This window comes from Lithobates pipiens, unplaced genomic scaffold (genome assembly GCF_037356315.1).
Source record: "Lithobates pipiens isolate NorthernLeopardFrog02 unplaced genomic scaffold, aLitPip1_a1.2 Scaffold_8, whole genome shotgun sequence".
In the NCBI taxonomy this organism is placed as follows: Eukaryota; Metazoa; Chordata; class Amphibia; order Anura; family Ranidae; genus Lithobates; species Lithobates pipiens.
The window spans coordinates 289,959,309-289,974,597 of record NW_027507903.1 but is presented as its reverse complement, the minus strand read 5'-3'; the positions used below and the strand labels follow the sequence as shown (position 1 = coordinate 289,974,597).

Below are 15,289 nucleotides of genomic sequence, written 5' to 3'. Positions count from 1 at the left end.
CAACTGAGGAATTACTTACTACTCTGGTATGTTCATAAACAGAAGCCACGTAAGGCGCTCCAATAAACTCAGGGTCCAAATCTGGTACATCTTCAACATTTACAGATACATAAGCTGTGGAGTTTTGTTGAATAAGTGAACCATTGAGTGCCCCACCTCGATCCTGTAAGTTTCAATACAAATATTATTTTAGCACTGTAATGACCATCACTGTAGAAGTAACAAATAAAATGGAATACTAGCAATAAATTTACCAAAATGATTTACATTCATTCCATCTTATAGGGAACATGTCAGGTTATAACATTTGGGAAATGCCTTTCTTCAATTAGGTTTAGAGATGCCAACACCAGGGATGTCACTGACTAGGAATCAATGGAGACAAATTACCAGCATGATACACATAGCTCCCAACTGTCCCTGATTTTGAGGGACTGTCCTTGATTTGGAACAAAGTCCTTCTGTCCCTCTTTCCTCCTCATTTGTCCTCCATGTTGCTCTGATCTATATAGTTGTATATATTTAACATAATTTTTATATTTCAAAAAGTGTTTCTCAGCTCTAAACCTTTCATCCAATTTCCAAATTGCTGAATTTGTAAAAAGCCAGTTTAAAGGATTAGTAGTGGTAAAAAAAAGCACTTGTGGGTTTAACTAATATTTTTTTGTATAATTCTCCTTTAAGGAGGCGTAGCAGGGTGTGTGTGTGTGTTTCCTATGCCTACATACTTTTGCTAATAGGTGTCCCTCTTTCCCATCTCAAAAAGTTGGGAGGTATGGGATACAGGTTAGTGAATCATAAAGTTTGAGATAAAGCTAAGAATCAGATACCCCAAAGGATGCTTCTTGCAACTCAAATCAGTGTCGGCATGTTCTATATCTATGTCCTGACTGGTTACTTTTGAATACTTGCTATAAATTTTTATGGAAAGAAAATTACATAAATATATTAAAAATGTATGGAACACATTATTCCGTTTAAGTTCTGCCTTCTTTATTAAATGTTTATGCAGAGGCATCTGACCAGTAAATGACTCATTGCTCTTTGATGCTTTCTGTTTTCCACTTAAAATAGAACTATAGGTTTTGTTTTGTTTTTTTCATTTTGGGTGGAGAAAGAGAGGGTTACAACCCCTGTAAGGTTTATTTTTGCTATCTTTGCCCAATTTGGGAGATTTGCCTTCACTTTCTGTCCCATAGCCAAACAGGAAGTGAAAGGAATTATCTGTAAATTAAGGGAAATTAAAGCGGAGGTCCACCCTAAAGTGGACCTTCCGCTCATTGGAATCCTCCCCCACCTCTGGTGCCACAATTGGCACCTTTCAGGGGGGAGGGGGGTGCAGATACCTGTACAGTACAGGTATCTGCACCCACTTCTGATGTAGATTCTGCAGAAGGTACGCCCGTTTCCGCAGAATCTACGCCCCTTTCTGAAAGTCCCCCGCTGCCTGCTGGGAAACACATGGATCCCAGAGACAGCGGGGACCATCCTTATTGCGCAGCGCAACTCGCGCATGCGCAGTAGGGAACCGGGAAATGAAGCCGAAAGGCTCCACTTCCTGATTCCCATACCCAAGATGGCGGCGGCAGCACCCGAGAGAAGATCGAGAGATCGGCTTCGGGGTGCCGACATCGTGGGCGCGCTGGGCGGGTAAGTGTCCTTATTTTAAAAGTCAGCAGCTGCAGTATTTGTAGCTGCGGGCTTTTAAAAAAAAAAAAACGGCGGAACTCCCGGCGGACTCCCGCTTTAAGGGAATGGTCCCAGTTTACCAGAACTAGTGTCCCCATTGGAATTTTCCCTCTGTTACTTTTCTGGGGACAGCCCAAAACTTGGTATTTTCTTACACTTTCAATGATAATGGTAAACAGGACAAATTGAGAGAATATATCTCCCTAATGGGTTCACAGACAGCAATGAAAACTGACAGGTGTTCTAATCCATCTCCATTCTATCCAAAAGTAAAAAAAAAAAAAAAAAAAGTTTTTCTTTTCATTATACTTTAAAGTGACCCATGCCATCTTTTGCTATCTCACCTAACAGTACCTGTGTATAGAAAGTGTTGTAAATTCTCTGTTGTTCACTCCCCCCTATCACAGCTTTCTGGCCATCCCTAGAAAGCACTTGTGAAACTGTGTATAAAATTGACTTTAGCTTGATCTACAATGCATGATGTGACTGTGGGAAAGGCGAGGTGGTTAATGGAGACTATGTGGTCAATTTACTAAAGGCAAATAGACTGTGCACTTTGCAAAGTGCAGTTTCCCTCTGCAAGTGCAGTTGCTCCAGAGCTTAGTAAATGAGGTTAGGCTTCACTTTGCAAAGAGTACCCAACCATGTACAAGGAACAAAAAAAAACAGCATTTGCTTGCACATGATTGGATGATGGGAGTCAGCAGGGCTTTTGCTCATTTACTAAGCTCTGGAGCAACTGCTTTTGCAGAGTGCAACTGCACTTTGAAAAGTGCACAGCCTTTTTCCTTTAGTAAATCAACCCCTATGTGTCAACTCACATGCGTTCATATGCAGAAAACTAAGGTGGAATCCGGTCTGGGTTACCTTAGAAGTGTTGGTTGGGCAGGGCTGGGACAAGGGGTAGGACAGGGGGTGCGGCTGCCCTGGGGCGGCAGGGATTAGTGCTAGGAGAGGGGATTTGGGGTAAGTTTGTGCTGGGAGAGGGAGTTTTGGAGGGGGGTTTATGCTCAGAGCAGAAATTTGAGAGGTAGAGGATTTGTGCTGGGAGGGGGTATTTTTGTTTGGGGCGTATTTTGGCTTGCAAGGGGAATTTATGCTTAGGGGGTAAGTGTGAAGATGAGTGCTGCAAATTGAGGGCTGAGAGAGGGGATTTGTGTGGACACATATTGCTCATATCTTTTGGGAAGGGGCCGTTTGACATCTTAGCCCTGGGCGCTAGATGACCTTGTCACAGCACTGCATACTGGATTTTGCATTCCACATTTATCGCCAGCAGCTGGTATATATAAAGTAGAACTGGAGCAAGAGGATCCTCTAAACCTGGGATTTAGGAAGCCAAAACCTGAGAGAGCTGTGAATGTGTAAGATTGCTTTGTAAGAGATAGGAAAAGGTTTGCATAATGTTTGTTTTTTGTGGGTGACTGGGAGAAGCCTTTCATCTGTGAGGTAGGAACCTGCAATGTTTAGGTAGTGCCTGCGTGGCAAGGATTTATTTTCCGTTTTGTTTTCTATGCAACCTTTTAAAAAAAACTGGCTAGAAGCCAGACTTTTAAGAAAAGACCTGCCATTGGACTGCCTTTTTTCCCAGGGAAGGTGATCCCCATTGAGCTAACCCCCCCACAACATGTACAGAAAAGTCTGCCTTAATACAATGGCATCATCCCTCCTCAAATGCAGACAGCTCCTAACTTCCTATAGTGAGCTGACAATGCTGTCATTTCTGCACTAAAATCCATAGCAGTGCCATCAGCTCTGCCTAAAGCCAGGTATAAACCTCTAATTTTTTTGAAACTGACAGCTCAGGTCGGAGCCGCTGTATTAATGAGCCAGCGTTCGTGCAGCGATCTCCCCTGCTGTTCTATTGTGTTCTGACAGGGGGCTGCCCCGCCCACCAGAACACTCTCATCAGCATTCCCTGACACTGGCCGCTGGTTTTTCACCATGCCTCGGCCGGCTTCTGTCATATACACAGGATGAATGTCCGCTGTTTTTTATTGAACTGGCCGATGTTGCCCGACATTCGGCCAGTGTGTACTAGGCTTAAGGCAGCTGGTATACTGTAGTGTTGACAAGTTAAATGAGGAGTAGTTATGGAGATAAAGAGAAAATATTCTTCTGATAAAGTCCAGCAGAGGAGATTAATCAGGACTGACAATATTCCATGGGATTTCAGTGCAGCAGAGGCACGGTGTTGCTGACCCACTACACAAAGTTAGGATTTCTAACAGGATCATCAGGTATTTTTCAGAACTTGCAGTGTTTGTAATGCCACGTACACATGACCGGACTTTGACAGCAAAGGTCCGACGGAACGAAGACAATCGTCAGGACGTCAGACAACTCGATTGTGTGTGGGCTCCATCTGACCTTTGCTGTCCAAAAATCTGACGCACTTTAGAAATAGAACATGTTTCACATTTTTCCGCCGGAACTCCGCCAGACCCAGTTCCTATGGAGAAATCCGCTCGTTTGTATGCTAGTCCAATGGACAAAACAGACGATAGGGCAGCTATTGGCTATTGGCTATGAAATTCCTCATTCTAGTCCGGTCCCACGTCATCACGTTCTAATCCCTCGGACTTTAGTGTGATTGTGTATGGTCAAGTTTGTTCATTTGGAAAGTCCATCGGAACTCCGCCGAAAGTCCGTCGGGAAGACCGTTGGACCTAGTCTGCCGGAAAGTCCGCTCGTGTGCACGCGGCATAAGAGATTGATTATTGCCAACTTTCTGAGATGGGAACAAAGGACAACTATTATTAAAAATATGTAGGCATAGGGCACACAGAAGGACTTTGTTCCAAATCAGGGACAGTCCCTCAAAATCAGGGACAGTTGGGAGCTATGCATTTCCATCTATTAGAGCAGGGATCTCCAGTCTTCTCAGTGTGAGAGCCACAGAGTATATTTTGCAAAAATGTATGGGCTCATAAATAATTCAAATTTAAATGGATGAATAAAATGCTTCCAGAAATAACTCCACATCAGAGGTCAGCTAAAATCTTCTAGAAGGCTGGATTTTTTTAGATTTTGCCATACATCTTTACACTTTAAACAAGACACCAAGAAAACCTTGCTTTGTTGTTAAAAGTATGTCATTTTCTTTTAGATATAGCAACCTTTCTCAACCTTTGAGATAACTTTCCAGTCTCAGAGATCCCTGCTAAAAGTTACTTGCTTGACAGACTCCATGGCAGCAATGTGTGGGTAGGCTCCATCTCCACAACTACCCTATAGGACACCTCTCCCATAAATCTTTGCTCCGGACTACTGACCGTATTCCTTTTGTCCTCCTCCGTAGGACTAAGGCCGCGTACACACGGGCGGACTGTCCGCCCAACTAGGTTCGTCAAACAGTTTGACAAACAGTCCGTTCAAAATTAGCATGAACGGACTTGACCACACACGACGAACGAACAGTCCGCTGAAAACTTGCGCGATGACGTGAACGGCACGTACGACGGGACGAGAAATTCGGCGTCCGATACACTGCAATGCAACCTTCGCCGTGTAAATTCTTTCTGAGCATGCACGAGACTTAGTTTGCCGAACAAGCCTACACACGAGCGGACTGTCCGCTCAAACCAAGTTTCAGCGGACAGTCTTACGGAAATTCCGAAAAACTTTGTTCGTCAGACTGTCCGCTGAAACTGTCCGCTGAAGCCCACACACGAGCGGACTGTCCGCTGAAACACTGTTCAGCGGACAAAGTTGGACGAACAGTCCGCCCGTGTGTACGCGGCCTAAGTTGTTGGTTCTCATACCTGAAGATGATCTCCCTACGATCAGGATTGCTCGAGGCCTTGTCTGTTAAGCAGGGTATGGAGTGTATATGTAAAGTAGCACAAAAAAGCTAGAGGCCTTGTCACTGACAGGTTAACGCGCTTGGCCAGTTTGCCTAGATGTATATCGGCGGCCATTATCTGCTGTGAAGTCCAGTGTGTGTGTTTCCATCGGTGCAGTCGATCTTAGGTGGAGTAGTGAGTTTGTTCCTTAAAATACATAGCAGCAGCATTGTTGGTATCTGTCTGTGGTCTTTTCTTTCTTTGCTATGTGCCTTTTTTCCCTATTTATGGTGGCTGGTTTTTCCTGCGTTTCAGCTGCCGCTCTCTCTCTCTTCCGGGTTCAGCGTGCGTTCTGTGCAGGCGCAGCCGGAATGAGACTGAGGCTTGGTTCGCGCATGCGAATGAACGCCTTGGGCTGATGCTGTCGGTGACGTGATACGGCGCCACTATTGAAAACCAGGAAGCTCGGGAATGATCCTGGGCGTTTTGAGCGACTTCCCTTGGCTCCTGTTTTTGCTCTTCCTGGTAAGCATTGCTCCTCTGGTATGAGTGGGTTCCCTGCCTGGCAGCTGACTATGTGTCTTTCCCTGCAGTATCCTCCTCTGGCAATATGGATCCTTCACTGCCTCCTGGTGGCCATCCCTCTCATAGCAGGTGTGTCTAAGGTTTTGTCCGGTGTTCTGCCTGCTGGAGAGGGAAGAGAGTTGAGTATAGGGCACTAACTTAATATACCTATCTTTTCTCTCTGCTCTGTGCCTTGCTTTCCCAGCCCTTCCAAGTCTGATCCACAACATAGCTCCCCTAAGGGAAGTGGTTAATCAAAATCACACCACCGGCATTCTTCCTCCAGGTCCAGGCATCATTGATCTCCCTCCAGATTCAGACAGCATAGTAGGGATCCTCCTCACGCCCACTCATCTCGCTCTAGTAAAGGGCAAGAAAAATCATTTTAAGGGGGGCAAGGCTCTTGTCCCTGTCTAAAAATCCCTCTGTGAGCACTGTTTCTCTAAAGCAGCAGATGAAAGGGAGGGTACAGATCAATGGCTGGAAGCCTTGGTGAAGCGTGTCGTTAGGGAGTCTCTACAGGAAAGGGAAGCTCGTCAGCCTTGTGACTCTCCACCAGAGCCTCTATGCTCTCCATCTAGAGAAGGGCAGGCCCATGAAACATGGGGATCCTCGCAGCCAAGTCGCTCATCTGCAACTTCTTCTGAGAGTGAGTCAGAAGTAGAAGATCTAGGAATAGGCTTTGAATACGCCTTGGTTCCCTCTCTGGTGAAAGCTGTAAGGGATGCTTTGAATTGGGAAGAACCTGTAACTTCTCCAAAACAAAGAAAAAATGTCAAAAATATGAAGATTAACCAAAGCGCCAAAGGATGAAAATAAGTGAAAAAACATCATGTATATGTTAATATGGATAAAGAGAACGAATTGCCTTACCACATAATTAAATCAGCTGCAGTGTGAAATTGGTGTGAACAATGAATAAATTATAAAAAGTATACAGAGCTAAATGCTAAAAAAATGACATACAATAAAGAGCGTCTATTTTTTCCTTTTCTTTCTGAATTGGGTGACATCGTCTCTGATGAATAGGGCAAGATGGATAAGTAATGTTCCATGCAGCCAAAGATCCAGAAGCTGTATCCTTTCAAGGAGGAAGAGGTCAAGCATCTTGAGTCAGTTCCTTTGGTGGACGCAGCCCTGATGAGATGAATCAGATATGTAATCCTTCCTTTGGAAGATACTGTTTCCTTTAAAGATCCCTTGGAGAGATGGATCAACTCTGATTTGAAGAGGATCTACCTGACAGCAGGAATGGCTTGTAAATCGGTTCTAGCTGTAGCTGCAGTATCTAAAGCCATGGAGACTTGAGCAGATAGTGTCCATGAGACTCTAATGTCGCATACACATGACCGGACTTTCCGGCAGAAAAGGTCAGATGGAATCATTTCATCAGATATTCCGATCATGTGTGGGCTTCATCTGACTTTTTTATTCAAAAATTCTGACGGACCTAGAAATCGAACATGTTTTAAATCTTCCCAATGGAATCAATTCCTATCAGGAAAACCGTCCGTCTGTATGCTATTCCGACAGTCCAAAAACAAACGGACTTTGGTGTGATCGTGTGTAGGCAAATCCGTTTCAGTGGAACTCTGTCAGAACTCCATCGGAAAGACCGTCAGTTTATTCTGATGGAAAAACTGGGCGTGTATATGCTGCATAAGAAACATCTCCAGTGATGTGGCTAGAGGTTCTCCTATTCAGGAGATTAGGCTGGCTTCCGGCTTTTTGGGGGAGGCTTCCATTGATGTCATCCATCTGGTGGCTCGAGTTATGTTGGCGGCTGCATTGGCACATCGTGCCTTATGGCTCCATCCTTGGCTGGCGGATCCAGCTTCCAAACAAGCTTGGTGCTGAATTTCTTTTGAGGGTACTTCTCTTTTTGGCAACAAACTTGATAGCACCATAACTCAAGCTACGGGTGGTAAGTCAGGTTTCCTCCCTCAAGATCAGCATTTACAGAAGCAGAAACGTTCCTCTACTAGAAGACAGAATACTGATCGAGCCAGAGAGGCACGCAGCTATAGGCCTGGTCGGGAATTTTCAAGATCCTGGAAAGCCAGGCAATCATCATTTAAGAAACCAACAAAAGGTAGTTATTTTGGGAATCAGGATTCCACTAAGTCCTTTTGAAATTCGGCCCACTCAGGCATGCCAGGTGGGAGCTCATCTTCTTCACTTTTGTCATGTCTGGGCGGCCTCAATTCAAGACTTCTGGACCGGCAAAACAGTCTCTTCAGGTCACACCTGGGCCTTCAACAGTTTTCCAAAACTCATATTCATTCCTACGACTCTGCCAGGTTCAGAGGAAAACAAGCAGATCCTTTTAGCTTATGTAAACTGTTTATTGGAACAAGGCACAGCCATTTCTGTCCCAGACGACAAGCGAGTCAAGGGCATGTATTCTCCCCTGTTCTTGGTGCAGAAAAAGAACAGCAGTTGGAGAATGGCCATAGACTTGACTCATCTCAACTTCTTCATCCAGAAAGAAAAATTCAAGAAGGAGTCTTTAATTACTATCCAGCAGTCGGTTCATCTAGGAGACTGGTTGGTGCAAATCAACCTGAAAGATGGTTATTTCCATGTACCGATGGCTGTGGACTTCCAGCAATACCTCCGCTTTGCTGTAGGTGAACAACACTTACAGTTCACTTGTCTCCCCTTCGGTCTGACAACATCACCTTGTGTCTTCTCCAAGGTCTTTTTGGCTGTTGTTGCTCTGCTTGGAGTCAAAGGGGTTTGTCTTAATCACTACTTAGATGACCTACTTCTCCTAGCCCAAGACAAAGTTAAATTATTAGAACACAGGAGCCTATTTATCTCCACCCTTCAAGAATTTGGGTGGCTCCTGAATCTGGAGAATCTGGAGAAGAGCCACCAAACAGGGTGGAACTCGCAGCTGGTCTCTGCAAGAGGTGGAACTAATCATGAATTAAGCTCAGAAGTACCTGTCCAACATCACATGAACAACGAGTGGTCTCTCCACAAAGAGGTGTTCAATTGGCTCCTGAAGTCGATCTGTTTGCATCCCCATGCAATTACAAGCTTACCAAGTACTATTCGAGGTTCTGAGATCCCCAAGCATACGGGATAGATGCCCTCACGGACCAGTGGAGGTTCCGCAAGGCCTGCGCTTTTTCTCCAGTACTGGTGATTCTTCAGTTCCTTTGGAGGCTCAGAACAGAGATGGTGAAAGTCATAGCAGTGATTCTTTTCTGGCCCAACAGACCTTTGTTTCCCCTTCTTACACTCCTTAGTTTTTGTGCCTTCTGTCTGAAGGCTCAATCTTGCACCCTTGTCCTTCTCACCTGCATCTCAAGGCTTGGTTCTTGAGAGGGGAAGGCTTGAGGCTCTAGGTTGTCCAGAAGAAGCTATTCTGACTCTTCCTAATGCCAGAAGGAAAAGTACCAACAGGGTCTAAGAACGTATATGGTACAGGTTCAAAGATCACATGGCTTCCAGACCTAATCCTTGCATCTCTCCGGCAGTGCAGGACATCCTTCGTTTTCTACAAACAGGACTTGACCTGTACCTAGCAGTGAGTTTGCTTTGAGTGCAAGTTTCAGTCATCTTGGAATTCATAGGAGTTTCATGGGCGAATCATTCCCTGGTTCGTCAGTTCTTTAAAGGAGCTATTAGGCTTAGACCTCAGAGAAAACCGAAGTTCCCCAAATGGGACCTCCCTCTCGTTCTGGACTTCCTTTCCAGTCTTGGATCAGATCCTGACAAACCTCTCTCAGTGAAAGACCTCACACTTGAGACAGTCTTCCTAGTTGCAGTTACCTCTGCAAGTGTCTGAAATCAGAAACCTGGGTTCAAAAGAGCCTTTTCTTACTTTTTTTTTCCAGATAGAGCATATCCTGGATAGTGATATCCATGTTGGGTTCAAACCCGAAAGTGACCACAATTTTTCATGAAAATCAAGAGACTGTGCTTCCCACCTTTAAGTCATTGGAGAATCAGGGTGTTCATCCTCTTAATGTGGCAAACACATTGAAACAGTACCTGGAGGTCACAGCTCCGTTTAGGAAATCAGAGTTTCTTTTCATTCTTCTACATGGAAAAAATAAAGGAATGAGAGCTTCAGTTAGCGCCATGGCTGCTTGGATTGCACAGACCATTCAGAGGGCTTATATGGCAAAGGGCTTGGCTCCTCCAGAGGCAGTAACGGCTCATTCAACCCAGAGTATCTGGACCTCTTGGGCGGCTTCTCTACATGTCGCACCCGAAATAATCTGCAAGGCAGCTTCTTTGTCTTCTATTAACACATTTGTGTCTCACTATTATGTTTGAACTTGCAGCTCTGTCTTCCGTTAATTTTGGTTTGCAAAGTTTTTGGTTTTCTTTGCTCAACATTTTGCAAACCCGGGTGTGTTTGGCGAGTTATTTCCCACACGTTGTTGCCATGGAGTCTGTCAGGAAAATTGAAAATTTCCAATCAAATATTTACCGGAATTTCCATGTCAGCAGGAGTTCCCTCCCAAAATGTCCGGAGTAGGCTAGTTACAGAACATGGTCAGTAGTGCAGAGAAAAGATTTATGGGAGAGGTGTCCTATAGGGTAGTTATGGAGGTGGAGCCTACCCACACGTTGCTGCCATGGTGTCATGGTTATGCAGTGAAATTCCTGTGTTTGCTTACCTTCCCTCATGTCTTCAGACTAAGAGGTCAGCCACTTCTACCTGGTGGTTTTTATAACCTCTCCTCTAAGCATGGCTCCACCCCAGGCCCTATCAGGGATCCCTATATTAACCTGTGCACTGCAGGCCATCAGTGCTGATCAACCATTGTGTATTCCTTTGTGTGTTAGCTTCCTGTTTCCTGCCGTGTGCTCTGCTTCTGTTTTCCGTTACCGACTTTGGCGTGTCTTGACTATCCCTGTTTGCCTGTGATCCTTACCTTTTGGCATGTACCCGACTATTCTTGTCTGCTTGTGGCCCCGACCTTGGCTTTGTCCCTCACCATCCCTATCCTCCTGTTGCCTACTGTGGGTGTGAGCTGGGGGACCCTGGGGGTCACGACCTGGAGCCAGTTGCAGCCAAGTCCATCCTCACCACTAGAGGCGCTGGTGAACACCTGCTGGCTCTTAGACTCCGCGCCCCAGGGAATCTTACGCTCTAACCCCAGTGGGATCTGTCCCCAGTCTGCAGCAGTCAGCCGTAGGGTCCACAACCTTGCGGTGCACTCCTGATCCCTACGGTGTGCACCTGTCACCTCGCCTCAAGGTGACCTGACACATGGAGTCTAGCAGGAAAGGAAAATTAATGGTAGTATTTGATAGGAAATTTTCCATTATATCTACATTAGTGTGATAATCAGTGGAAAAAAATGCTACTTACATTTGTGGTCATTGGGAAGAATTACCCCCTTACAGATTTCTAAAAAACTCTCTAAATAAATCAATGGTATCAGTGGGAACTTATTTTATGCTCGTTTAAAAATGCTTATAGATTAGTAAACACGTGTACGTGAGTAAATTACTTCACTCAAATGTAAAGTTTTCTATTTTTGTTTTACCGCTCTGTGCTCATCGCTGTATTACTGATCCTTACTCAGCTGTGTGCATTGTTTCACAGACAACCATGCCTCTTGTTTCAAATCAGTAAAAAAATAAAAAGGCGTTTTTTTTGTTTGTTTTTTTACTCCCGTGTGCAAGAGGCCTAAAGGCCCGTACACACGATGTGAATTTCGGAAGAAAATTGTTGTTTGACAGCCTGCCGTCCGAAATTCTTACCGTTAGTATGCTCCTTTTGACATTTGATTTTCATTTTTCGTCAGACAAAAGCTAGATGAGCAGACTAGTACATTTTTGACGAACGACAGCTCAACATCCAATTTTTGTATGGTCACACAAATCTTGAAAGTACAAACACGCATGATCAGAGTTTGGTCTTGTAAACTACCATTCATAATCTAGAAATAACCTTCGTGACGCACCAATTGATGAAATGTCGAAATGCAGCACACATTCTCATCTTCTTTAATAGGATAATAATGAAGCTGCTTTGCTGGTGATGTTGATGTACCGTATATACTCGAGTATAAGCCGAGATTTTCAGCCTCTTTTTTGAGGCTGAAAGTGCCCCCCTCGGCTTATACTCGAGTCATCGCCGTCTGACTGCTCGATCAGCGTATCGAGCAGACAGACGGCGGACATACTACAATTTGAAAGCCGCGCCTCCTTCTCCGCCTCCGCCTGTGATAGGCGGAACACTGAATTTCCCAGCAGCCTGTGTTCCGCCTATCACGGACATCGTCTCATCCTCGTCCGTAGTACGAGGATGAGACGATATCGGTGATAGGCGGAACACAGGCTGCTGGGAAATTCAGTGTTCCGCCTATCACAGGCGGAGGCGGAGGCGGGGCTTTTGAATTTTAGAATGGCCGCCGAGGCGATCCTGGCAAGGCACGGGACGGAGGCAAGGCAAGGCAAGGCAAGGCACGGCACGGCACGGGACGGGACGGAGGCAAGGCACGACACGACACGGGACGGAGGCAAGGAGGCAAGGCACGGCACGGGACGGAGGCAAGGAGGCAAGGCACGGCACGGGACGGAGGCAAGGAGGCAAGGCACGGGACGGAGGCTCGGGACACAGGTAGGCTGGACACACACACACACACACACACACACACACACACACACACACACACACACACGGACACACACACACGGACACACACACATGGACACACACACACAGGGATGGATGGATGGAGACACACACACACAGGGATGGATGGATGGATGGAGACACACACACACAGGGATGGATGGATGGATGGAGACACACACACACAGGGATGGATGGATGGAGACACACACACACAGGGATGGATGGATGGATGGACACACACACAGGGATGGATGGATGGATGGACACACACACACACACAGGGATGGATGGATGGATGGACACACACACACACAGGGATGGACGGACACACAGGGACGGACACACACACAGGGATGGACAGGCATATCTCACCCTCGGCTTATACACGAGTCAATAAGTTTGCCAGTTTTTTTGGGGGTAAATTGGGGGCCTCGGCTTATATTCGGGTCGGCCTATACTCGAGTATATACGGTAGTTATGTCAAACATATTTTAAAAGGCATTTGTTTTGTAGTGATATAAATAATATTAATATTATGGTTGTTGTTTGATTTTTTTGGGCAAGTTACCACAACACCATTGTCCCGTAGTTTTTATGTTAGTGTCACTTGTTAATTTTCCATTGTGTTGTTTTTAACCAGTTGCCGACCGCCGCACGACGATGTACGTCGACAGCATGGCACGGGCAGGCATATTGGCGTACATGTACGTCCCTTGCCTCCCGCGGGTCGGGGGCCCGATCGGGCCCCCGCCCGGTGCCTGCGGCGGTCGGTTTTCGTCCGGGAGCGATCCGGGACGAGGGGGTGGCCATTCATTCATGGCCACCCCCTCGCGATCGCTCCCGACGAATAGGAATCCCCCGTGACATCACTTCCTCTCCTGTAATGTAAACACAGGAGAGGAAGTGATGTATTCTCTCCTCCGTGTCGGTATTTTTCGTTCCGACACGGAGGAGAGCGGATCGGTGAGTTGCACCAACACTCTACACACACAGTAGAACATGCCAGGCACACTCACACCCCCCCTTTACCCCCCGATCACCCCCCCAATTACCCCTGCCCCCCAGTCACAGTGACACCAATGTCATTTTTTTTTTTTTTTTTTTTTTGCATTGGTGTCATTTGTGACTGTAATAACTGTTAGGGCAGTTAGAGTTAGCCCCCTTTAGTTCTAATGTACCCCCCTAACCCCCCCAATAAAGGTTTAACCCCGTGATCACCCCCCGTCGCCAGTGTCACTAAGGCTGGGTTCACATTGCAGCGGTTTATGAGAACGAATGTGATTCGCACCGCACTGCAGTGCAAATCACATCCGATCTCTGTGCGATTCGAGTTCAGCCATTCGCCGCACCCGCCGCACCCGCCACACCCGCCGCACCCACCGCAAATTCGCACGGGACCCTTTTTTTGGCCCGCAGCAGAATCGGATCGCATGGGTGTTCACACCATGCGATCCGAGTTTGCAGATCGCACTGCGATATGCGAACTGATCTGGGGGTGTCAGTAACATTTCACTGACACTCCCAGCAGTTCACATAGGGCAGTGTGAACTGCCGCCGGGAGGCATGCGATGTGGGAACCCGCCGCGGATTTGCGGCGTTTCCGCATCGCTCCAGTGTGAACCCAGCCTAATAAGCGATCATTTTTCTGATCGCCGTATTAGTGTCACAGGTGACGCTAGTTAGGCAGGTAGGTATTTAGGTTCGCCGCAGCTTTTTATAGCGCCAGGGACCCCCATATACTACCGCATAAAGCCCCCTGATTGCCCCCTAGTTAACCCTTTCACCAGTGATCACCATATAACTGTTACAGGTGACGCTGGTTGGTTAGTTATTTTTTATAGTTTCAGGGCACCCGCCATTTATTACCTAATAAAGGTTTAACCCCCTGATCACCCGGCGGGTGTCATTTGTGACTAATAACTGTTAGGGCAGTTAGGGTTAGCCCCCTTTAGTTCTAAGGTACCCCCCTAACCCCCCCAATAAAGGTTTAACCCCGTGATCACCCCCCGTCGCCAGTGTCACTAAGGCTGGGTTCACATTGCAGCGGTTTATGAGAACGGATGTGATTCGCACCGCACTGCAGTGCAAATCACATCCGATCTCTGTGCGATTCGAGTTCAGCCATTCGCCGCACCCGCCGCACCCGCCACACCCGCCGCACCCGCCGCAAATTCGCACGGGACCCTTTTTTTGGCCCGCAGCAGAATCGGATCGCATGGGTGTTCACACCATGCGATCCGAGTTTGCAGATCGCACTGCGATATGTGAACTGATCTGGGGGTGTCAGTAACATTTCACTGACACTCCCAGCAGTTCGCATAGGGCAGTGTGAACTGCCGCCGGGAGGCATGCGATGCGGGAACCCGCCGCGCATTCGTGGCGTTCCCGCATCGCTCCAGTGTGAACCCAGCCTAATAAGCGATCGTTTTTCTGATCGCTGTATTAGTGTCACAGGTGACGCTAGTTAGGCAGGTAGGTATTTAGGTTCGCCGCAGCTTTTTATAGCACCAGGGACCCCATATACTACCGCATAAAGCCCCCTGATTGCCCCCTAGTTAACCCTTTCACCAGTGATCACCATATAACTGTTACAGGTGACGCTGGTTGGTTAGTTTTTTTTTATAGTTTCAGGGCACCC

At 46.7% G+C, this 15,289-nt stretch overlaps 1 protein-coding gene across 2 annotated transcripts in view; it reads right to left on the bottom strand.

Moving 5' to 3' along the window:
* Positions 1-15,289, bottom strand: part of CDHR2 (cadherin related family member 2) — a 225,239-nt gene that overhangs the window by 124,922 nt on the left and 85,028 nt on the right. For both annotated transcript variants that reach the window (XM_077472404.1, XM_077472405.1), the window contains exon 9: positions 20-163. In XM_077472404.1, the coding sequence (XP_077328530.1) occupies positions 20-163 (144 nt within the window). The remainder of the gene's footprint in view (positions 1-19; positions 164-15,289) is intronic.